This window comes from Phalacrocorax aristotelis, chromosome 5 (assembly GCF_949628215.1).
Source record: "Phalacrocorax aristotelis chromosome 5, bGulAri2.1, whole genome shotgun sequence".
Classification (NCBI taxonomy): Eukaryota; Metazoa; Chordata; class Aves; order Suliformes; family Phalacrocoracidae; genus Phalacrocorax; species Phalacrocorax aristotelis.
In genome coordinates this window covers 7,349,752-7,375,212 of record NC_134280.1, presented here as the reverse complement: position 1 = coordinate 7,375,212, position 25,461 = coordinate 7,349,752, and the positions used below count along the sequence as shown (strand labels likewise).

The 25,461-nt window shown below is 39.8% G+C and overlaps 1 protein-coding gene and 1 long non-coding RNA gene across 3 annotated transcripts in view; one reads left to right on the top strand and one right to left on the bottom strand.

The window, feature by feature from the left end:
• THSD7B (thrombospondin type 1 domain containing 7B) overlaps nt 1–25,461 on the top strand; it is a 284,929-nt gene that overhangs the window by 163,159 nt on the left and 96,309 nt on the right. For both annotated transcript variants that reach the window (XR_012660584.1, XM_075092835.1), the window contains exons 13-14: nt 17,880–18,074; nt 22,265–22,528. Coding sequence is in view for 1 of the 2 variants with exons in the window: in XM_075092835.1 (XP_074948936.1) it covers nt 17,880–18,074; nt 22,265–22,528 (459 nt within the window). In the remaining variant the exon portion in view is untranslated. The remainder of the gene's footprint in view (nt 1–17,879; nt 18,075–22,264; nt 22,529–25,461) is intronic.
• Nucleotides 3,518–4,967, bottom strand: LOC142057070 (uncharacterized). The gene is made up of 2 exons (XR_012660527.1): nt 4,710–4,967; nt 3,518–3,839 (listed from the first exon to the last, which is right to left on the bottom strand). It is a non-coding gene; the product is annotated as an uncharacterized LOC142057070 (long non-coding RNA).

Here is a 25,461-nt window from a genome sequence, read left to right as displayed (position 1 = left end):
AAAAATAAATAGAGCTGTTTTAAGGATAGGCAGACTGTTTGCTGATAAGTTGCAGGTCCTTCATGGGGTTTCAGAGGTGCTTGTTTCTGACACATCAAGAGTGGTTTCTGTAAGTTTGATAGAGCCAGGATTCATTAGGATATCAATTTCAAAAGAGCTGGCTTATCCTTGACAGCTCTTTCCCTGAAAGAGGACCGCAAGGCCTGAGATCTTGCCTTTTCTTAACTGCTAATTGTAAAACTCCTGGGATTGCAGCTGATCTGCTCAGTGACTGGGTGGTGCAAACTTGAGCCGGTTTTTAGGGAGGTGGAGTGGGAGAGTGGAAAGTGTCCATTTTTTACCACATTTGCAGAAGGATCCTTTGTTACCTTTAATGTCCATTGCGAATTCTAATTTTTGCATGCTTGTGCTGCGATCTTAAGGTAATCCTCAGGAACTTGACCTAGTTTCCACCTTTTTTTTGTTTGAGGGCAGTGAATAGCTTTTGTCTGAGCTTAGCTGATCTCATACTCCAGCTTATCCCTACCATGGTTGTGCCTGTTCCCTAACAGGAGAGCTTTCACTTTGGCATATGTCTTTTTTCTGAACTGCAACTTTCTTCAATTTTCTTTTCCCTACCAGCCCAGCCTTCCAAGACACCTTACCTAGCTTTAACGCAAACGCATTTATACGAATGTATTAGTTCACCTGCCCATCCCAGCTGTGTAATTTAATGGTCATTCTCTTTCAGCCTGCCCTCCACCCTGGTGTTCTCCATTGGTTCCTCCCAATGCCTTATGGTTTAGCTGAGTAGAGTTTATTCCGCCCCCAACCCAACAGACCAAATTTTACCAAATTCACCAAAACACCCTACGAACAGGCTATACTTTCTGAGCTGTTCTGCGTTCCTGTAGCACCAGATGGCATGGTGTGGGTGGTGCCCTCCTACTTTTTCACAAGCTCACCTCATTTGAGGTCCTTTTCCCAGCATAGCACACTTCCCTTTTAGGCATTGGCTGGGCATTCAGTAGGTCAGTTGTGCTCTATAGACTAGCCCAGAGAGTGAAAAGGTCTATAACTTGTAGATGAAATAAAACATGTCGCCTATATTTGCATATCCTTCCAGAAGAGCTGTACACCTTTATGTTACTGTTTCAGTCATGTGGATTCACCTGTTAAATATTGTCTACAGCAGTGTTTTACTCAAAAAATATATGTTAATGTGATAACTGTGTAAACATTTTCAGTCTGTATTTTAAGGCTTTGTTGATTAAATATAGCCTTATTGTGAAACCTCAGTTATCTTAGCTGAAGTACAACGTAAAGATGATGAAGCAGCCGTCACGGCTCAGGAGAAGGATAGGGGTGCATCATTGGGCACTGCAGGAGGCAGTAGGACAAGGTACGTTAGGCAGCCTTCTGGTGGGGGAAAAAAATCAGGTCCCATTTCTTTATTTCCTTATGTAAGTTACTCTGAAAAGAATAGTGTAATATTGATAGCAGGCGATTGTTGTTTGCTATTTCTTCAATGTTTTTGTAGGGGTAGTAGATTTTGTGTTGATAAAGGATAATTTGATTTTGGGAGGCGATTACGTATAACTTGTTTGTTTGGGGTTGTTACTGAAGACTCCCACCGTAATTGTAATGGAAGGTATTTCAACTTCATTTTAAACATATATGATAAAAAGGGAGATAAGCATTTGAAACATTAAAGAGTTAAATATTTCCTCACTTCTTCACAATCTTTGCTCATTCTTTTGCTGGGAGAGGACTGTCAATCTCGTGTCTTTTAACTTAAATGTAATCTGTGTCCCTACTTCCAGCATACACTTATTTTTTCCAGGATCATTTTATATAGCAGCATGAAATGGGCTTCTGTTATCTTGGCCAATGTAGAATACAAGTGCAAAGCATCATATGAATCTCAGCTTATTTTGTGTGTTTACTGTACTGGAAGATCTTGTAGTCTCATCAGGACTTCTCATTTATTGATAGCAGACACATCAGTATTGGCAGCTCCTCTTGTTTTTCTTTTCATTAGAAAAAAATGCTGCATTTATTAAGTTGAGTAGAGAAAAAAAAAAAGATTACTTTCTGTGTTTATAGTTCATATGGGTACACAATTCTCATCACACCCAGGAGATAATATTGTGGTTTGGGGTGAGGTTTTTTAAGCTTCACTGTATTTTTACAGTATATGAGTACTTAGGACACTGGGTTAATAGTTAAAATAGCCGTTTTGTGCATTCCTTCATTATTTTCAACAACTTATTTTTTTCATCTTGGTGTAGTCAGTAACTTTATCAGTAGTACTTTTCAATACTCTTTTTTTTACATTTTGACAAATCCAATTTTGTTAATCATACATCTTCAATATGTGATATTTAATTTAGTATTATTCTGTTACTTTTGATCCCTACATGGAAGGCTGTCGGGATGTCTTTGGTTCACACACCTAATGCTTTATGAGATAAAAAAGTAAGTAATTCAAGCTTTGTAGTCTGTGTGCTACATAATGACCTAGTCATAATTTTTGAATCGACTGTCAACGTGTATTAAATCAGAGCATCTATTTGAAACAGTATTATTTCATAAGCTGCATTTGACAGTTCATTATCTTATCTGTGAGAACTCCTTTCTTCCTTCATCTTGCCTCAAAAACAATATCCCTGCAATTGAACTTTTGGTAAAAGTCAAGGTCACAGCATTGGAATAAACTTATATGTGGGAACTGCCTGTCTTCTCATTGAAAAAGCGAGTAAATCAAAAGTACTGATATGGTAATCTAAATCTACAGTATGTTCTCTTGCCTTTTATTGAAACTAAAGGATAAGAAGTTTTATTGACTTTTAAAAACTGTTCTTGGTGAAACTTCCTTGAGAAAGTTTCTTGATAAATCTATATAGATTTAATCCTGCACTTAACAAAAAAAAATTCAGGAAATTGCAGTAATTTATAAGAGAGATATATGTATATAAACCTACAAGGAATGGATTTTATCTATATATTTAGGTAGAAGTGTGATGTCTGCATAAATTAACCAAGCAAATTATTTCCAAGTTTTCTGAAGAAGCACACAAATACCTTTTGTTTTTTGTGGGGTCCATTCCTCAGAGAGGGCTGGGGAAGAAGGGAGTATTTTAGTCAGAAATCCACACACCCACACAACCCCCCGATTTATAATTTTCTCATAGAACAAACGTCAGGAAAGGGACTGTCTTCATGTGGAAGATTGATGCTGTTTGGTTTCTTTCGATTATAGGAGGGTGGAAAACATCTTTGCTTTTGATTATACAAACTATAGCTAATATACAATGTAATGAGAGAAATTTTCTGGGAAATCCATTTCAATTTGTGAACTAATTTTGGTTTGATGTTCTTGTAGGTTGTATTACTAATTTATCAAAAAATCTTTAGAATATATAAATTTTTAATTATTTTATTAAGTGTTGCTAAAAGTTAGTTTTGTAACCTCTTAATGTTTCCAATAACTTCAGGTTCAGCTTCTAATTTGAAATTATGCAGTTGAAGAATATAGTTCTTTTTTTCATACTTTTGAACAATAGTGTTTATTTGACTTTTGACCTATTGAGACAAATCATTCAATGAGTCCTAAAGTTTATATTCCAAACTTTGAAGGTTATTTCTAACACAGATTATAAGGGCTTTCTTAGTACTTCTCCATTGCTAAGGGAATCACAGAGTCCTGTGGGGGTGGCATCACCTTCATGGCAATTTTCTTAAGTTTGCATCCTTTTTTACATCCTTTGGCATTGTGTCACGGTTTAGCCCCAGTCAGCAACCAAGCACCACACAGCTGCGCACTCACCCCCCCGCTCCGCTGACATGGGGGAGAGAATCTGAAGAGTGAAAGTAAGAAAACTTGTGGGTTGAGATCAGTTTAATAATTGAAATAAATAATTATTATTAAAAATTGGAATGAAAAGGAAAACAACAAGAGAGAGGGAAGCAAAACCAAGGAAAAACAAGGGATGCAGCTGCTCACCACCCACCGACTGATGCCCAGCCAGTCCCCGAGCAGCGATTGCTCCCCCGCCCGCCAACTCCCCCCCAGTTCATATACTGGGCATGACATCACATGGTATGGAATATCCCTTTAGCCAGCTGGGGTCAGCTGTCCTGGCTGTGCCCCCTCCACTCCCGGCTTCTTGTGCCCCCGGCAGAGCATGGGAAGCTGCAAAAGTCCTTGGCTAGTGTAAGCACTGCTTAACAACAACTAAAACATGAGTGTGTTATCAACACTATTCTCATACTAAATCCAAACCACAGCACTATAGAAGATACTAGGAAGAAAATTAACTCTATCCCAGCTGAAACCAGGACACAGATCTTGGGGTAAGAGGGATGGGAGCAGGCTGCTGCCCTGCTGCCAGAGGGACCTATAGCTGCCTTCATGTGCTTGTGGGAATGGTGAGCTGCTCACCACGTTGTCTGGAGGAACTGTGGTCAGGATCCTAGTTTTTCTACCTTAATTCCTGACATGGCTTCAAATTCTGCTCACTTGTTATGTGATAAGACTGGTACATTCAGCAACTGAAAGCCTTTGTGGAGTATTTCAACAACAGGGCACATTATTCTTTACTGAACTCTTTAACAGATCTTTAGTAGATAATCTTGGCTTCTATATACAGGTTTTATCCTTCTATTACAAAATCCCACTGCTATCCTATTTTTCAGCGATAAAATACAAAATAAAACTGATACTTGACCTTCATTCCTTTAGGGTGATTCCTTCCAAGGACTGCTTTTCCCAAGGAGTTTTCCCCATCTGTTGTGCAGAGCTCAGCTCTCCAAGCTGACCCACCACAAACTTCCCAGTTTCTTCCCCATTTCTGCCCTTGCCTTTCCCGGCTGGTGATGCACCCCTGGGACATAGCCTGTGCTTTGGGTCCAGTCATGGGTCCCTCTCAGTTTGGCTGTACTGATCACACAGCTTTCCTGAAATGACAGGAGTTAGGAGCCTGAGGGCCTGATCCTCACTGGGGAACAGAGGCATGCTTGGAGTTGAGTGAGGGGCTGCTGGGCTCTCCCAGCCCTCGCTGCATCCTGTCAGGCTCTGATTCCCATTCAAATTCTTTATTCTTTGTCTGTGTTACATCCTTTTCATGGCTGGGTCTTTCATTGTCATTTTGAACCATGGGAAAAAATATTTTCAGATGCTGGCTCTTGTTTAATTCTCTCTTTCCTGATTTTTGTTTTACATACACATCAATGAGATCTGCTGATGTTGGGTGAAGAGACAGAAAAATAAAAATCAAAGTTGCTTCCAAGGATCCTCCTTGTCCTTATTTGTTGAATCAAATTTTCCAGCTTAATTGGTTTCTCCTGTTTTCCTCGTTGGCTGTGACCTTATAGGGCCTGAATGAAAGTGCTCGTTTTCATTGCTTCTAGTATTTTCTTGCTAAATTGCTCATTAATTTACAGTGAAGGACTGATATATTACACACACCCACACCCTGCCCCCGCCATCCTTCCCCGTTAGTGTTGCCTTGATCTACTGAAGAGTACGTTACCTTGAAGAGGGTTTTTTTTTGGGGGGGGGCACCTTTAAATTCCTTCTCCCCCAGCCCTGAAATGAATTTTGCATTATTCTGAGTAAGAAAAAACGTGGATGAAATCTTGGTATTTAATAATGTATTGCCAGAACCTCATGGCATAAAGTTTAGTAGCTAGACCAATATTTAAGCTGTTGAGCAGCGTTATTGCTCTACTAAATGTCGTCACTTCACACATCTCTCTGCAAGACCTACTTTTGCCTCAGGCTGTAAATGGAAGATGAGATTTTATTATAAGTCTCCTGGATTAGGTACACAGGAACCACGTTGGTTGACACTGGCTTTGATATATATGAGCAAAAGTGTATATAGTCGTTTTTGCTATGTATCCATTCTAGAAGTTAATTAACTGATAAGATATAACCCTGGAGCATGGGTCTTCAAATAGGACAAGGCAAAGGTTTAAAGAGAAATTGAGACAAAGGTCTGATGCGATGAATGATCTAGAAATGGCAAAATACCAGTGCAATATTTTAGAGATTCTCGCAGTTCTGCATAACCATACAATCTTAATTTGTTTGGCTGTGCCATGTCAAACTTGCTCATAGAAACAAATTACTATGAATTTGTGGTGTGCTGTATTTATACTTTCATTACAGTAACAGCAAGAGTTGGTCTCCCAAGTACAGCCCATTTCTATGGAAAGTTGCCTTTCCTTTGGGCTTCTGATGAATTAAAAAGCTGCTATTTACTGTTGCTTTGAAATACACACTTAAAATTCCAAATATCAGTTCTCTGTTCTGAAAAGGAGATGTGATGTGAATCTTGATGGATTTTCAAAGTATTCAGTTGGTTTTGCATTGAATTTTATTTCCTAAGTAACTTATTTTAAATTGGAAGAATTAATTACCACTTTGGGAAATTTTGGAAGCCCCTCTGATTACGTTTCCTTGATTTTAAGGGAAATAGCAGTCCTGGGTATATTGGCCATAAGTGTTCCTTCTCCAGGGAACAAAGGGCCAGATGTTCTTCTGAGCTTCATGTCACTGAGGTCAGGTCTCAGGTCTGAGAGGCATGCTAAGGATATATAGATGTAAGTGGTGGGTCCACTGTTGTGGCACTGGTGGAATATGAAGAGCCACCTCCCCCAGAGGTGCCCTCAGGTTACTGTCTCTTCTTATGTTTTCATGGGCACTTGTTTTCCTGATTTTTTTTTTTAAAGAATATTTTCTAAGAAGTCAGGATAAATAAACATAAACCACCTCTGCAAAATTTTACTCCAAGTTACTTTCCAAAGATGACCTGCCTCTGCTTTAAGTGCTCCTCATTTTAAGCATGATTTTCTCTGATCTTATAATGACAGTTGGCAGAAACCTTCTGCAGCAAGAAAGATTCACGCATAGAGCAATTTAATGGGAGAAACTGCTCTGAGCTCCAGCAAAGATGAACAAAACTTCCTAGGTGAAAAGAGGGAATAAGATGAGTATCAAACCAGTGATTTGTTATAGCCGAGATTAAAATGGTTTGTACTGGAAAGACTGTAATATAAGAAAATGTAGTGTAGTATCCCATTCAGCTCTACCTTGGGGTTAGCAAGAATGAAGCATGTGAAGAACAGCTAAAAATACTAATAATGTTCCAGCAGGATTGAAAGCATTTCTAGTTCTCATGCAATTTACTTTCTGTTGTATTAATTTGTTTTTATGGTATTCGATTGTTTTTTTGATTAAACAAAGCATAAATTATATGATATGAACTGATGGTAAAGAAGTCACAAGAGAACTTTTTGTGTCCAAATATTGTATCTGTAATATACATGAACAATCCTATAGTAATCAATCAGTGTTTGGATTGTGTAATTGCTTTAGAAATGAATGCTTGCAAACAAATGCTTCACTCATAGATACTAAAAAGAAAGTGTCATAAGATCTGTTCTTTTCCTCTTGAAATAAACGTGAGTTTTCCCATTGTTTCAGCAGGAATACAATCTGCTTTATAATCCTCACTCAATTATAACAGTTTGGTGCAAATTCAAGGACAGTAGCAGCAGCTAAACAAGAAATGTTGTTTCCTTTTTTTTGCGCCTATAAAAAAAGGAAGAGAAGATCATCATAAGAAAAACACAGCGTACTGTAAGATATCTCCCTTTGAATCTTCTCTGATCTTCTACCTTGTTTTTAAGAGACTAGAAGGGGAAAGCAAATAGTCCCTTTAGATCTGTTAGCTTCAAAAGAAGAGTAAAAAGAAATGTACTAGCAGTGAGAATGGTCTCAACAACAAACATAAGGAAAGATGAATGTAATTATTTTTATTATTCTTAAGAGGCAAACCTATTGGAACTCCTTTGCTCACGCAAAAAAGTTGATTTAACACGACCCAGCGGAAATACCAATTCTTATACTTACAGGAATCAGGGTCCTTTATACGCACTATATAGAAATATATCCTTTGGTATCTTGGACTCCGTCTCTTCTGGGGAAGTTGGGTTTTTTGGTTTTGTTTATATTTTTTTTTTTCCTGCTAAAGAAAGGATGCCCTGAGGTAGGGTTTCTGTAAAACACTTTTTCCCTGCACACTAGAAATGTTTAGGAAGAAGTATAAAAAGCCTTTCTGTATGCATAATTTGTACATTATGTATACACATATGAGAGTCCCACATATCAGAGTATGACTTTGCTCTTACTGGGATTCAAATCTGTGTACTTAGGTTTCCTACTGGGCAGTCTCCTGAAAAGCCCCAAACATTTGATTTCTCAAGGTTGTGTGTGGGAATTTTTTCACAATTTCTGCCTCTCTCACCTTTAATCCAAGCACAGTGCCTTTACTGTACTTAGGCTGTGCTGACCCTCCAGTCTCAAGTACAGTATATTTTGTCTCACAAGGTAGACAATATTATATGACAGCTGAAAGATACTTAATTTAGATAACATGAATTATTTGAGTGTGCATTTTTATTAGCTTCAGTCAAAGTAGATTTAGTTGTTTTATCAGTTTTAAGCTGGAGATGAGTAGCCAGACTTCAGACCTCAAAGTGTTTAGCATTCTTATCTCCTCTTCAGTGATAGTTGAAGTGGAAAGTTTTATGCAGTACCATATCTGCAAAATCCATTGGTACTTGAGAAAAATTTAACAGCAGTTTCTGAGTGGAATATAGAAAGTGATGAGGGGGGTCTCAAAATTTCCATGTTACTACTTTCTGAATTGCAGTTTCGGTCTTTGATAAAGACGACAAGTCCGTATGCTGTAAAATGCTAGGATTGCCTGATGTCTGGAAAAGCACGGTTAATTAAACTAAAGATAAATGGAAGAGGCCACCTTCTAGTCTTATTTCACACCAGTCCAAATCTGCATCTCTTTACTGAGGGGCAACAGCATAGGCAGCATTTTGCAGGCAGTAGTCTCAGGAAGCTTTTGATAATTTCAGAGAAACTTGTTTATTCTCCCTTAAATGTTAGCCGTGCGGCCAGGCAGTGAGCAAATACAAATTTTGGAGAAAATGGAATTAATCCACCCCAATGCAACTACATGCAACCCCTTTCTATCATGAAGAGACCTATGCAGTGGAAGGTTAATTTATGCTATTTTATGCGGGACTTAGAGCATGCCTGGTGGGATGGGATTTGGGCATAGACAACAGAATTAATTGGTGGAGGGGAAGAACCAGCAGGTGGGAGCAGGAGGCGTCAGGATGAGTTGAAACGTTGTTGAAGGGCCCGTATGTCCTGTGTCCACAGTGACTTAGTTGCTGGTCCCTGACTGGCCAAGAGCAGCAAGGAGTTTTGAATGCCAGAATGAGAAGAGCCAGAGCTGGGGAGAGGGGAGCTGAGGAGGAAGGGTAGATTAAAATCTTTAGGTTTTACTTTGGACCATAATATTTTAAATATAATGTTGGGGAAGTTGTAAATATGTCAATGTGTTGGTGTTACGTTCTGGATTTAGTATCTACTCTTCACTGTAAAGGGACAGATGGAGTGAAATGGCAGAGTGCCTGCCTTCCAGAGCAAGACTTTCAAATGTATTTTCCTAAACCAACATAATGCAATGTTTTCTAATGCACAGTTATATGAAAGATGATACAAATGGGTAATTTTGTCAAACCCAATACCAAAAAAATTCAGATTGACATGTACATTTGACTGGACAAGTTTTCAGCGCTGTCTTCTGAGACCTTGCTAAGGTTGGGTTTGCCATGTGAGGAGCTGGCTGTAGTGTTGAGCTCTCTGCTGCCATTGTGAAAGATGACCATGGGGTGCTACCAAAAACTGGACCTGGCTGGAATAAAGCAGGCTGCATAAGATTTTAAGTTTATCCAGCTATCACTAAAAACGCTGGCTTGTGAGTATATGACTGAGGCAAAGCTGTCAAAAGAAAGTCAGTGCTTTCTTAGTCAGCTAAGTGATTTTCCAACTTGAGTTACTAGATACACTGTAAACGTTGTATTTGTTTTCCATTTTCTCTCTCTTTTGTTATTTGGCATGTATGATTCTCTTTATTTACTCTGTTCTCAGTGTCTGTGTATATAAAAGGATGTCAGTTTTGTTTTTAAGTTGTGCTATAAATAATTCATCTTAAATATAACTTGATGATAGGTGCTACAAATAAATTGAACTCCATTTTAGTAATTGTGGGCCACAGAAAGAGGGAAAAAGGAAGCATATTTTTGTATTTTGTTACATTCTCTGAAAGGAGCAGAAGCATAATTTCTATCATTAATCATCTAATGCACTTCCATTGATTTTCTTTTTAATAGAAAATGAAAGTAAAAGCAATTCAAAACCTATAATAAAGTTAGGGGGAAAAAAGGAAAAAATTGTGAGAGTCCTTAGACTGATTGCATAATGTAGAAGCACTCAGAGTGCAGTTATTCACTGGCCAAAGTAAATTTGAACCATTAAAAAATCATATTATTTTGTCTTTCTAGCCAGGCAGAGGGTGAACCACTTGCAATAAGAAAACACTTGTATTAAAATGAAAATGGTGCTAGACATTAATGTATCAATCCCATGTTCTGCATTCAGTGTGTGGATGGGAGGAGGAATGGCATTTATAGCAATGCATTTCTTTCCTCCTTCTTACACAGTGGGCAGTGTTGGTTCACAGATGAGGCAGAATTAAAACACCAAGTCACATAGCTTGGCAAAATTGACATGTACAGCTCAATTCTTTCAGTGATTCAAATCATATATTCCCAACTAAATAATCAATAGCCTCATCCATAAGTATCAAAGAAAAATTGTACCCTAAGAAAATGGAACCGAGTTGAGTCCAGTTTCGGGCACTAAATGACAGAAGTCAGCCTGTGCTGATTTTACTGGTTTAATACACAGCCCTGGACATGTTTAATCCCTTTCAGACAAACTGATCTGTTCTCACGCTTGCGCTGCAGTGTTAGCTGGGAAGCTCTGGGCCATAGAGATTGAAAGGCATGGGAGGGACGTGCACCTCTGGTACGCAGACCTTGTGTACAGACCTCTTTATCCCTTTCCAGCTGGTGAACGATGATGACCCCTAGCTGCAGGGGAAGCCTATGGTCGGGTCTGACACACGCGTGTGGGGGTGGCTGCCCAGGCTGGGGCACGGCTGTGGCTGCACTGGAGGTGACCTCCTACCACCCTGGCCCCCAGAAGGCTGCAGCTGGGGCTCCTTTTCTGAGGCCTCTATACCTAGATTAGCCTGTCTTTCTCCCCATGTACATGTCTTATTGTGGGAACGCTGCAGAGAGAAACCAATGCAAAGAGCAGCTAAACCATGGACCTTTAGGTTGAGGAGGATCTTCAGTTTTGCATGCTTTTTTTTCTTCCCTTCTAATTCTATCCCAACCTTCTCCCCTTTCCCTTGTTACAGCCTCTTCTCCATGCTAATGCTTTGTACCCAACTTTTCCACCCAATTCTTCCCTGACCTCTTTTAATGCAAATCATTTCAGTTGCTTTTCTTTATCTTTACAGTTGATATTTACCATCTTTATTGCTTCCCAACCTCATCTCAGGCTCCTCTTGTTTGTTTATGGTGCACGTTGGTTGGGGGCTGTGTTTATTCAGTGCTCTTGTTTGCTCTGTGGCATTTGTTAGCCCTTTAGCACTACTGTCAATATCATTAATAATTACAAAATGGGAAACTGGTGATCTTGGAGCCAGTTTCCCTGCTGCATAACTAGTTGTTCCAGCTCTTCCTCAGTTATTTTTATGAGATTTGTGTCTGCGATGTCCTTCCTGGCATCATTTGTTCTTTTCGTCGGACTTATTTTTAATGGTTATCTTCTGGTTTGCTTCTGTTAAGTGCAAACTTTGGACGCACTTCACTTCATTAATGGAAGTGCTGCTGTATCCAAGGAGGGGGTCGCAGTGGTGAGCTTAAGCGTATACTTTTGTCCTTACAGAACAGGGCCTTAGACTTAAACCTGAGTCTCAGCAAAGCCTTATCTTATGTCTTCTATTATGTTTGCCTTTGGTCTCCTTCTGTAATTAGGGGTTGGGCTAACATACCAAGAATAACGTAAATATTCCATCTGGGATTTTGGAGAAACCTGTTATAAGTATGAAGGAATATCAATATAGAAAATAAATGAGGTCATCATGAGTTATGGGACTGTGCTTATAGTCAGCAAGTCTGGATCCTTAAAGTTATTTTCTTCTTTTTTCCTAACAGATTATTCCTGAACTTCATTTTCACTTATCGTTAGTGGTACATGTAAGAAATGATATATTATCTTGTTACGTTGAGGGGTAATGACAATAATTGTGCAACACAAAATGAGATTTTTCTGAACAATGTGAAGGTAAACAGCTATGTTAAAATAATTCCATTGACTTTACATGCTGGCTTTGATTTTGTACACATTCCCAGGATTTGAAGCCAGAGAAGATAATTACATCATCATGTCTACACGTCTTGTCTAGCCTCATAGGTCATCCCATTGTTCCTGTACGAAGTCCAGCCATTTGATTTACACTATCGCATAGCTTTAGTTTTAGTGTTTTGCCTGAGTGTACCTTCCTGGAATTATCAGTCGTTTTGTTCAGATGTTCTAATGACATTTAATTCCAGAGTTTTGAAACCGCTAATTTAGGTTTCCCAAATTGAAGTGCTATGGTGCAGTATATTTTACTGGTTGGTAGTTGATGTTCTCACTCTTCAGCTTCTTACCCTTTGGAAACTCTTGAAATGCGTTTTTAAAGGAGAATTGATTATAACTTTGGTAAATGAATATGATTACCAAGACTGTCTGTAATTGGTTTTTTACTTAAGAGGAACTATATTTATGTTATCTTTCCTTATTGGGTGCAATGCTATGTCTATAATATTCCTTTCTCAATACACTCCTTTTGTTAGGACTGTCTGTAGCACTGTTAAGTCAGGCCTGTGCCTACTGAGAGCACTTGAGTTCCCCTGTGTTGCTGCTGACATGCTGCTTTGGTGGTGGTGTAACATCGTCTAAGGATGCATTCAGTGCCTCTGCAATTTGACAGCATAGAAACATTTGATTTCGCCATGTAAAAGTTTATAGAAGTGTCTGCTATTTACTTTTAATTTAAGATAAATGTAGTTAAAGAATATTATAGCTTCCATATGCTTCCGCGTGCCATATGCTAAGATGATGGCATACAAACATACTCCTGTGGGTGTTAAGTACAAAACAAGAAGACAGAGACAGTCGTACTGATTATCTCGTTAGCAGTCCTTGTTCATATCCTGACAGGACCTTGTACCAGCAGAAAGGGAAATTTCCTCCCAAAACCATACATTTAACACTTATGTCTTGAAGCAAGGTGGTTGCATCTGCAGCTATTTTCAGTGCTCATGGTAATTGTTAACTTTTGTTAGGGCCTTAACAGGTGTATCCGTGCTGTCTCTTAAACAACTCCAGCCCTGCCCTGGAAGAAAGATATTTTCTTTTAGCATTTTAAACCTGGTTACCTTTCCGTTTAATTCATCATTTTAATTTTGTCGTTATGAGAGAAGGTGTACTTTTTTTGTGTGCCAGCCATTGTTTTATATCAACAGAACTGCATTGAACTGTCATCCCGCAGCTTGGCCCCAAGTGTTTAATTCCAGTTTGGTGGCATTGACTGGTGGTAATAAGAAAGAATAGCGTGAGATCAAAAAGAAATCCTGCATTTCCCCTCTTTGTGGGAATCAATATTATAGTTTGAAACCCTTTATCTGGCAGTGTCCTGTTATTAGCTACTTCTATTCATATATTTGTGTCTATTTTAAATGCTGCAGAGATAGTAGAAATCACACATTATGTCTAGGAGGGATCTATCATTACTACGTGATTCCCACACACACACACACACACCCCCCTTAGTGCATAGGGCTGCAAATGGACCGCATTTGCCCTCCGGTGGTATCCCACTTAAAAAAAAAAAGAGATGTTGACATAGCAGAAATGGGTTTGCGGTATGAGTTTATTTAAAACCATTGTGACAGAACTGAGGATTACGGGGAAGTATTTTTTATGCAACATAAACCAGACATGAACCAAACCAATCAGTAGTTTGAAACCATCGAGGATAAATTTTCTAACTTTCCTGAAGGTCTACTGAAAACAAATTTGTCTCATTCTATTTCCATAAGTGCCTGTATTTGAAAATATTTTTCTCTTAAAAGTTAAAGCTAACTTAACTGGGAAATAAGTTTGCAGCAGGCAGGAATGAGGTGACTAGCTCCTGCATGAGCCACTGGAGTGGATCTGGCAGCTCTGCTGCTTCCTGTCTGGCCCTTCTCAATCCATTAAAATGCCGTAATGGGCTTTTGTTTTATTATTTAATTTATTTTAGCAGTTCATGCTGCTCACCTCAAACATAGTTGTGAGCATGTAGCAGAAATCCTGCCATTTCTTATGACTGACATGCTGTAAAGATCAGGCCCATTAAGCTCAGGCTTTTGAAGATAATTCAGTTCAAACTGAAGAAGTCACACATTGGCATTGTCTTTGAAGATGTTTGCAGACTCTTGAGTAGAAATGAATTGCCTCCTAATATGACTGAACTGCACCATACTGCTTAGGCCAGGTGAGGAGGTGTGGGGTTTTGGTGTGTAAGGGTACCGGGTGTTCATGGCTGGCATTTTATTTTGTGCGTGTAAAACAAGAAGTGCCTGCTCTGCCAGCAGAGGGACGCAGCTGCCAGTTGGGTCACCAAAGAGGCACTCGTCTGGGCCCACCAGCTTAGTAATAGCACCATTGGCACTGATAAGAGCAAAAGTCCAGGAGACTGGGAAGCAAGCAGAACGTTTGCTCTTCAGGTAGTATTTTAGGCATCAGAAAGGTTTTTGGATTCCTTGCTCTTTGGCCTCTGCCTGCTCTCCTTGCTGACACCGAGGCTTTGTTGCTCTGTCAGGAATGACCAGACTGAGTTACGAGGATCTGCACTTATAAAAATTCCTGAAGCAGAGAAGAGAAGCAGTTCTGTGTTTTCAACCACCTGCCTGTCCCTCATCACCTCACAGGAGATCCTCCTCCTCTCCTCCTTTAGGTCTCGTGTCCCTTACTAGACTGTCCATTATATTTTTGTCTTTTCAACTCCTTCTTGTCTCCATGCTTATACATGTATAATCCACTATATTGTTTGTTGTTGTAATTTAACTTTCCTCTACCTATGTTTACTATTGCCACTAATTTCTTTAAGCTCCATGATGTCTGTCAAATATTTGCACCAATTTCATATGCCCTTATGTATCTATCACTTCTAGCATGTAAATAGACTCAGCGAACTCAGTGCGTTATTTGTATGCTTAAAATTAAGGACATTTGTGTAGAAGATCAGGCCATTAAATAATAACTCATTTCAGCATGGAGCGTCTGGTTTAACATTGATATTTAGAAGTTCCATCACTTGTGTTGCCATTAATAAATGTCATGAATGAATTGTGGTCTTCTGTCAGATAGTAGTAAACATTGCAACATGATGGTTTATAATGCAATTGCAAATGCTGCTTCATGGGGCTGGCAGCGTAGGCTATTGTTCACTTCCCTGCAGACACCAGCAGTTGTAGCGATGCTGAGAAGACGGTTTGCATACACTTGGCCGTACTTCACGTGGACACGTTTGTGCTGCCAGATCTTTGGTGTCCTTGCTGAAGGTAATGAGGCTACATGGACCTTGGGCATCAGAGTCTATTACTTGTTTAACCTTCCTGGAAAGGGCAATTACCCCGCTTTCCCGTACAGAGTGGTGACCTCTGTCCTTGCGCTCTCGTAATTGAGAAGGGGAATGTCTCCAGGTTTCTGACTGCCGGAGTTGAGAGATAGGAAGGGTCACAAGGATTGAAAGTGAAAGGCAAGGATCAGCAATTTAGAGGTAGTTATTAATATGCTGATTTACTGTCACTCGAGTCTAAAGAGACTTTTAGCGATCGCTTGCCTTTTGCATGTTCTTCAAAATGCTGATTTTTTTCCTTAGAAAACTAATTACATTTTAATAAGATTTTTTTTTATTTCCAGGTGGTTGCCAACCCATCCCTTGCTCCCATACAGTACTGTAGTTAAAAAACAAAAATCATGTGTATTCATTGCAAAGTTACACCCCAGTAAATCCTTTAACTGTAAGAAAACAGAGTTATTTTTCCCTTTTTCTTCACGCATTCCTAGTTACATTACATTCTGGCAACAAGGAAAAATATATGCAGCTTCGAAAACATGAATTATTTAGGAATCTCCATAAAATAATATCACAGGTTGTTAAAGTTATATAATAAAATCTGGATTAAATCGTTTCATCTTCTGTAGCTTTATGATACAATGTGTGGACTTGCCTGAAATCAGAGAGCCTGACATGACTAAACTCTTGGGACCAAATTTAATCCCTAACTCTGTCCCTGACTTTATTACTTTAATCAAGTCACGGCCTATCTTTACTTTGGTTAACCTAAAATGTAGGATATAAATAGCCTATAATCTTGGAGATTCTGTGAGAATTAATTATTATTAATGAAATGGAAGGCTCCGTGATGTGCAGGCTATTTTTATTTATTATAATTACTTATTATTAATTCACTGAAACTTTAGCTAGTTTTATTAGAGGCTTCCTGTGATTCAGATTTATACATTAATACTTTTGTCCTCCATCATGGCTGTTCAGTGCCATTGTCCATCCTGAAAAATTAATCAATACTGTACAAAAAAGGACAGGGCTGTTGAAGGAAAAGGGCATTGACTTAAAATAAAACTGGGGGGAAATCAGTGCATCTAAGTCCTGGGCTGTGTTCTTGCAAACGCCGTTTGACTCTTGCCTGGCCCCAAAGGCATCTACGTCCAAATTCAGAGACCTCAGCCCCAGCCCGGCCCTGTGCCTGTTGTTTCCTATTGCCATGGCCCAGTCATAGAGACCTGGTAAACCTTTGGGCAGGGGACCAGAGAAATGCACTGCATTTGAATGTGGGCTGCAGCCTTGATAGCGCTGTGTGTGAGGGTGAAGCTCGGTACGGGCACAGGGGCTCTGCTTGTGCCCATGTGCGAAGCACTTCAGGTTGGATGGAGCTCGGCAGAGTGATGCTGTCCTCAGCTGAGACCTACAGAGTAGTTATGTTTTGTGTTTTTTTCTTCTGTTAATGGACACATTCAGTAGTGCTCTTATAGCAAGCTATAGTGCACCATAAAAGCAGGCTTCTAGTAAAGTGCAGTACCCCTTTCTATCATGTCTGAAGGCTGAACGCTCGTGCCCTTCCTCCTAAACATATCCACTTATGCAAGAAACTCAAAGGTTCAGATGGCCAGAGAGCAGGAGAGCACAAGGGGTAGCACAATGTTTAGGGAACTCATTTGGAGGGGGCAGACCTGGTGTTTATACCTTGCAGCAAGAACCATTTAGCTGTTTAGCTATTTAGCATTTAGCATCCGCTGCTCAGACAGAGCAGAGGTCACACTCTCTATGGGAAAGCTGCTCAGACAGTTGGTCCCTTCATCTGAAATATGGAAAAGATGGCAGTTTTGGAGAAAGAAGCTTTCTTTTATATTTTAAATTTTTTTTTCCACTTTGAAGCTGTTTCAGTTCCACGGGTAATGTGTGCATCACAGCTTGGGCATCCCGGCCTCAACCAAATATGCTTTACGGCACACAGCTGCAGTATTCTTTTCATGTTTAGGCATACAATGTATCATTGGTTAAACTGTTACCTCACCCCCTAAAATGACTGCCTCCTTGAGAATATTGAATTTATATTGTCATTTAGATAACACACTGCTCAAATAAGAATGTGTCTTTATGGTTTTGTGAAGCTTTTAGCACATCTTTGAGTGACGCATGAATAACAACCTAAAAATAAATCAGCTTTATCCTATTAACCCAGGAAAGTGAATCTTGCCTAGAACACAAGTACTGACTGCCTAGAGTATAATGGAATATATATAAGAATATAAAGATTTCTGTGCCTTTGCTTTTCAGCTGTTACGTGCTTGTCGGAGCACGACGACTCTGCCGATGTCAGTGACTGCATGCGATGGGCAGGAGCTATGCCGTCTCTTGTACAGGAGTGTCTCGTTCCCTGCAAAGATGACTGCACATTTACCCCTTGGTCTAAATTTACAGCATGCTCGTTTGACTGTGAATCAACTAGAAGTAGGAGACGGTCACTCACAGGTATAATCTTTTATAGTATTTTTCTGATGGTGATACTTGTGAACAATGCTTCTCAGATGTTGATGGACTCATGTTGGGGTTTTGCGAAAATCCAGACAGAGTAGTTGTCCTCCCTAGCTGATTTTTGATCTGATACTGATCATTGCCTGCTTTATGCACATGCATTTCAGTATGAGAAGAGTGCAGAAAAACTCAGTGGTGGAAAGCCATTTTTAGACATAAACCGAATAAAACAGTGACCATGCATTGTGCAAGTTTATCTGACCTATTAGTCTGGGAAGCTTGCAGGAAATGTGTATAGAAGAATAACAATCAGTGTGATTTTCTGTTTAAGGCTGTTGAAATCTGCATGAAGTTTAAAGCTGGGAGTCTTGTGCTCAGCAGAATCCAGTAGTTCAACAGGGAAAATTAATACCATGAATAAAGAAAAAACAATATCGTTAAAACAGTTTTGTTTGATCCTTTATATATGTTCATTAAACACTCTAGTCCAAACCATTTCATGGAACAGTCTCCCATACTTGCTGTTATGGTTTGTTATTATGTTATTTGAATGCTGACCGAACTGAAAAGCTTTAAAGACCTATAACACCAATAGTTTGGAGCTGCTTTTTTGTGAGGAGTTGTCTTCCTCCCACCCCCCACACATAGCTAAATCAAATCAAAATGAATTACACTGTTTTCAGAAGGTTTACAAGAAATTTACTGTCATTGTTATCCTGAACATTCACAGCTTTTCATATTTCTGTATTGTGTGTGAGAGCTATGGTGTAGCTGGCTTGAGTTTGCTCCATTAATGGAGTTGAAACTTCAGAGACTTCTGCTATGGAGTAAAATACTAACATTGCTGTAAAAATATCTACTGTGATAGTGCCTGGGAGCTGAATGGCAGCAAGGTATGGTGGCTACCACTGCTCCGTCCTAGACTGACTTGCACCTGGCTTCATGGCTAGCTTGTTACTCAGTTTGTTACTGTTGGAATGACCCAAGCTAACAATTACCATGTACAGACATACTTGGCGTCAAGCTGTCATTCATAGTATGGCTCATTAAAGTATAAAGATTTCTCTTTCACATAAAAATAATTATTATACAATGCTGTATTGTTTCTGCCAAAGAGCGTATTCTGAAATGTTTTCTATATTGATGCCTGTATGTTTATAGTAGTAGAAATCCTCTATCCCTATCAGAATAAGAGGTGCCTGATCTTACAAAAATTATATATATAAGTGAATACTTACTTCCAGGTAGTTCTAAATCTGAATTTTCTTTATGATTGTCTGTGGCAGTTACAAAACAGTATGGTCCTACCTATCCCCTTTCTTACTCCATTCTACATCAGACATAGATCCGTTCAAGTAAGTGGACCAAAAGTGGTTTCTGATATCCAGGTTTTGATGGCTTGTCTCCTCACCCGCACTGCGTTTGTGACCAAACACCATCTGGCTCTCCCATGAGACCTTGCTGGGTTCCCTTTCTCCTGATGGGAAGGACCTCTTGGTCTCAGCCCGCTCCCAGCAAAGGCATCCCAAAGAGCAAATGGTGAAGGTGCCGCAGGGGTGTCCTGGGTGACGCTGGGGTGGGGACAGCACAGCACCACAGAGAGCAGCGAGGGAGGACAATTTAGACATCGGTTTTGGTTTTGCCACGGTTCAAAAGGAGAAGTCGCTGAGATTAATGCTGACCTGTCTTTGCATAAAACTTCATGAAAATTGGAGCTGGCTGAAAGTCTTGAAGAAATCTCATCCATGTGAACTCAGTAAAAGATTTAAGGAAAGTGCTGTTTGAGAAGTACTTCATGCTGTTAAGGCTCCTTTATCCATTTTTATTTCACCTTTCAGTAAGCGTGCATAAATTGTACCTCCTTGTTCAACACAGCCTATGTCTGTGCTCAAGTGAATGCTTCGGCTTCATTATAAGAGTTCATTAACAATGTCATTTAGTGAGAATCTGCTAATTGTTTGCTAAGTATTTGCTTGCCTCCCACTCAGTTTTTAATAGTATTATTCATTTTACCCTGTAAGTAATCATAGACTCTACATATAAAATTAGTCATTACTTAAGAAGCAAAAGACTTATTACAGAACATATCAAAATTCAAAGTCATTATAATCAAAACAGTTTTTAGGTAAGTCTTCGGTTAATTAATACAGTCCGTTAATTCACTGAACTATGGATCCAATGTATGGTCTGTAGAAAGGTATATTTTTAATGTTTCATACAATTTTTATGTGTAGCATATACTACCTGATAATATTTAATGTATATAATATTTGTTAGTGTTCAGAAATTTAATTTAAAAAAGAAAATACTATTTAATGAAAGATATGTGTCCTTGAAAATTTTTGCAGTGGTATTTTTAATAGTAATTTCTAAAACAGTCTGGGAAGATGATAAAAATATCACTATCACTAATTCTAAAACTACTTCTTTGTGAAGAGTATGGGATGAACGTCACTTTTCCCCCCAAAACAGGGCTTTCATAGCAACTTCATTAGAGGGAAGATTTCTACAAAAAAGGTGGGAGGGCAAGTTGGAAGAAAAGTGTTGTATAAGTGTGAGATTATTAGCATCCTTGCCTGTGTCTGATGTGCTTCGTGTAATAATGGCAAAACATGGGCAAGTCCCAAATTCCCATGTTTACTAATACAATGCAGGGCATACAGCTGTACGTATAGCCTGAGCTTGGGGCTCCTGTCAGCTTGTCAAACGTAAAATGCTGGAAATGCCACTAGAGAGCTCCCAATGTATTTAAAGCCTTTTAAAAGACTTTCTTTGAAGTATGTGGAGTTGTGCCTCTTATACCTTGCCTGGATTTGCTAATAAATATATATATATATTAAAAATATGTACACACACACACAAATACGAAGATGCCAGCACTATTTGATTTCTTTGTGTTTATTTTCCCTTTGTGCTGGCAAATTTTACATTCCCCAGAATTCTGGAAATACAATTTTGAAAGAGCTGGGTTTGGAAGGACAGTGACATTACGGGTCTGCCCCTCCCTTTGGAGCTGCATGTTTGTATGCAAACAGGTATCAATGACAGCCAGCTTGTCCTCCTACTGACGTGTGGTGAAGTGACTCTTGGTTCCAGACTAGAAAGAGGGTTGTTGGGTTATATAACTTCTTTTTTTGTTTTAGTATCTTATTTGTGTGCAATACCAAAGAGAAAACACTTCTTTGGATCAAAGCTTTAAAAACTTTTTGCAGAATTAATTTTAGTGTGTCCAGGATGGCCAAGGAACATTTTGAGGATGGGATACAGATGTGGTTTGTTAGTGAAGATGAATTCTCCCCCTCTGTGCAGATGCAAAATGCAAAGACGTTGCTGAGCTCAGCCAGCATAAAGGCTGCTCCACGTTGGCTAGCCCGTGCCAAGAAAAGTGCTGATTTTATCTTTAGAGGCTGTATACAGACCTTTGTTCCCTTGAGCAGTTGTAGGGATGCAGGGAGCATGAATTCTTGTACCTGGGACCTCTTCACATTCCTAGAAGTCCTCCAGGAACACGGCATGGAGACTGCAGTTGCAGAGAGCTGTACCACAGAATTATTTGAATGCTGCTGCTTCCTGAAGCTGCTGAAAGAGCCTTCTTTTAAAGCCTGTTGAAGGAATGGAACAAAAGAAAACATTAAACCAGATATAACCATTGAAATGCTTTCCAGCCCTAATAGTTTACTGAGGATTATCTCTTCTGTTTTCTTCAAAGCATGGATTGTGTGCAGAGTGCATCTTTACCTAATTTGTAAAGTAGCCTCAAGGAAGAACTTGTGGCTAAAGTAGAGTCCTCTGGAAGTTGTCCTAGCAACCATTGATTGCGAGCAAATAGAGACAAAACAATCAATTTATTTTCATCACATAATTAGAGAAAAATGATATTATATAAAATTACAAAGCGTTTTCTGGGCAGACCATTCCTAGAGTAAGACTTTGCATTTTGCTCCTTGCCCTACGCATCAAAACAGTATTTCCAAGTTTTCCAGTTGCCCCTGGAGATACATACATTGTCCCTGCACTCCAGAGCGCTGGCAGCAGGTAATAGATGCTTCGTAAACGTTCCTGGATATTAACATTCAGATTGTCTTGGTTCTAATGTGTTGAATTCATGCAAGTATAAATAATATGACGTGTTGTTATCAAAGATAGCAGATGTTAAGCTAATGAACAGATTTCTGTGGTTGGAACAGGACGAAGCAGAAAGCGAGACAAATGCCAGAACACAGAAGTTTATCCTCAAGTTGAAACAGAGCTGTGCCCCTGTGAGGTGTTTACCTCCCAGCCCCATGGAAATTGGTCCGACTGCATTATCGGAGGAGGTACATCCGAGCCGCGGTTGGGAGCGCGATCCCACGGAGACGCCAAGGAGTGTGGCGAGGGTGTACGACTGCGAGCTATTGCCTGTTACGATAAGACCGGCAGACTCGTGGAACCATCTCTCTGTAGCAGTTCAGGTAAGGAGATTTAAAAAAGGGCATGGTGCATGTAAATAGCCCTTATACTGAGCACAGTTATCCACTCAACGGTTCTTTTTGGAGCCTGTCGTAGGTGTGTACCTGTTTACTTGGCTGGATTAAACAGCTTTCACAAGGTTGCCATGAGTGTTGAACACCGTTCTTCTGGTATCTTCTTTTCGCTCTTAATACTGAGTTTTTCCTTAGTATAAGAGTTTGCTGGCGTTCTACAAGGGAAATGAAGTAGAAGGGGGCTAAAGTTGGCTATGCTGCCAGAATACCAGGTGGATTTCTTTCATTTGTATTAAAATCCCATAAAAGTATAAGCTTAGGAGAAGAAGCAGCTATATTTCTATCAGCATTTTGTTTGAAGGTATTTCCTGCTTCAGCTTTTAATTGTTTTTATTTTAAATTTTGTGTTCCTTTTCATTAAGTTTGGAGGTTTGTACGGTTGTTTTCAGTGAAGGAATCAGGAATTTTCTTGAGACAATCGTATTTAATTACAAAAGCCCTGTGATGTCACCTGCTGTCACTCCTGCCAAGTACACCTGACTTCAGCAGCCAGTGGTCCCATCCTTGCAATTTTGTGCCAGTCTCAGGCTCAAATTGAGACACGTCTATTCCAGCATCACTGCTTGCTGGGGCTCTGGGCTGTGGTTCTGTCCACTTATATTTCACATATAATAGGCTAGTGTATGTCAAACAGAAATAGGGCAGAATTAGATGTAGAGCAAGCAGGAAATGTCATTTCATCTGGATCTTTTTTTCCAGTTTCCACGATTTGCACGATCACAATAATTACACTAAATCAATTTATAGACAAAATCCTTTACCTTAGGGGCAAATTCTGTACCTGTGCTGCCCCAAATCACAAATGCTGTCTGACTTACAGTCAAAAAGCTTAGGTCACCACACAAGGTGGTGTAATAACTTGGAAGACTGCTGGTGAGCTGTATGATGGGAGGGGGAGAAATGGTGTGTCAGGGGGAGACTAAGGAATACAACGGGAACCATTAATATTCCTGAGTATATAAAGGAGCAGAGAAAGAAGTAGGTCTGCTCTGTGGAGGGTCTTCAGGATGAGGATCAGCAGCCTGAGCCACATGTAATAAAAGGAAAAAAAACCCCACCCTGATGAAGTGATTCAGTCCTGGAGTGAATTCCTCTCACAGCTGTTGATGGCTGTTCCAGCTGGCTGCACGGATTCATAAAGGAGCTTTCCGTGGTTTGTGTTTCAACAATGTGCTGTTGTACCAATTGATTATGCCTCTGTGGCCCATGAAGGAGGAATGCTATACCTTTCCCCCACAACATTACCTTTTCTTCTGCAAAAAGGGAGCTGTTGGGTTTTGAAAGGTGGGTTTGCCTGTGCCATGACTTGCTCTTTTGAAAAGCTCAGGGTTTTTATCACTATTAAAAAGAGGAGGTTGTCTGTGTGTGGGGCTTTTCTGAATAACCTTGAAGCCTGTTTTCTGTCAGTGATATTTATGTGGCATTTTTAATGGTCTGGCTTCTTGTAGGGAGTGGTAGCTCAAGGGTATTATTGTTGGTTTTCTTGTCTTCAGCTTTTTATCCGAGCAGAACTGATTGCAGCATGGCCCTGGCACAGGACCCATGTGAGAGGCCAGAGGGGTGGTCGGTACTGTACAGCAGTGCCCTGTGGTATGCCCTTCCTCCTACAGTCTATTTACAGAGCGCTCTGAAGACCCTTAGGTCTGGAAGTGGGATGTAGAAGAGGGGTGAGATATTTCCACCTTCTGGATACCCCTAAGAGTTCCCCTGAGGGTGAACTATTAATTTCCAGCCAGACCCCTGTTTAATATCCAGGATGTATAAGCTCCTAATCGCTACCCAGTGTCGGACACCTTCTGTTCCCTGCAAGGTGAGCGGAGAAGCAGCGTTGCCTCAGTCTCCAGAGAACACAAATTTTTCAGTGGCTTTGGGTGTAGTGCCCAAAAGTGGGCAGAAAACTCCGTAGGCTCCACTTCCATCACTTGGGACCTGTCTTCCAACCAGAGCAGTTAAATGAAGATCAGCCCAATATTTATCGTCTCTAGAGCTGGGAGCTTTCAAAGTGCACACGTTATTGAATTAGTGATAGAAACAAATCATTATCCAATTAATAATTAGCAGAATGTTATTCAACCATAATAGAGAAGAGCAAACTACAGAAGCATGCAGAATTGCTAAGCCCTGAGAAATTATTCATGACAGGTTGTTTTAAACAGCTCAGTTTGTCTTGTTCACAATTAGTATCAGGTGACCTTTTAACATTCGCTAGCTGACCGTATTTGTGGCTAATTAAGCCATTGCCTTATATATTGAATGCCAGTCACTGTGATAGTTAGACATTGTTCTTGCTTTATGAGCTGTGGGGGTAAGCGTGTTGCTCTTCTCTTTCTTTCGGGTCTTCTGACTTCTCTTTGTTTCCTGCCCTTTTCCTTTTGCAAGACAGTGCGCTTCCTTTCCCTTGAACCAGGACAAAAGTGAGAAGTTGTAAGACAGACCTCAGTTCTTTGCTGGGTCCTTTTGAAGAACTTCTACAAAGTGTAGAAGGACAGATGTAAGGATGGAAACTTTGCCTTAGAAGTAGATTTAAGTTTGTCCTAGGCTTGATAACACCATGAGTACAAGGTATAGGACAATAAAAATGGTATAGAACAGAATAGGTCTGTTTGTAGATTTTCTAGAGAGCAAACTTTGGGGTCTCACCTTCTCACAGCAATGATTTTCACTTTCCCTGACTGAAACCTGGCTGTTGAACTCACCGCTTCAGTAGGATTTAGTTCACCCATGTCACTGTGACTTATTATGTGAATGTATGATAGTTATCAAGTGAATGTAGTATGAGTTTGAGTCTAATGTAGAAATTAGTCACTGCTCAGAGGGGTTCAGGGTCTGTTGCAAATAGAGATTTGTGGATCCTGCCAACT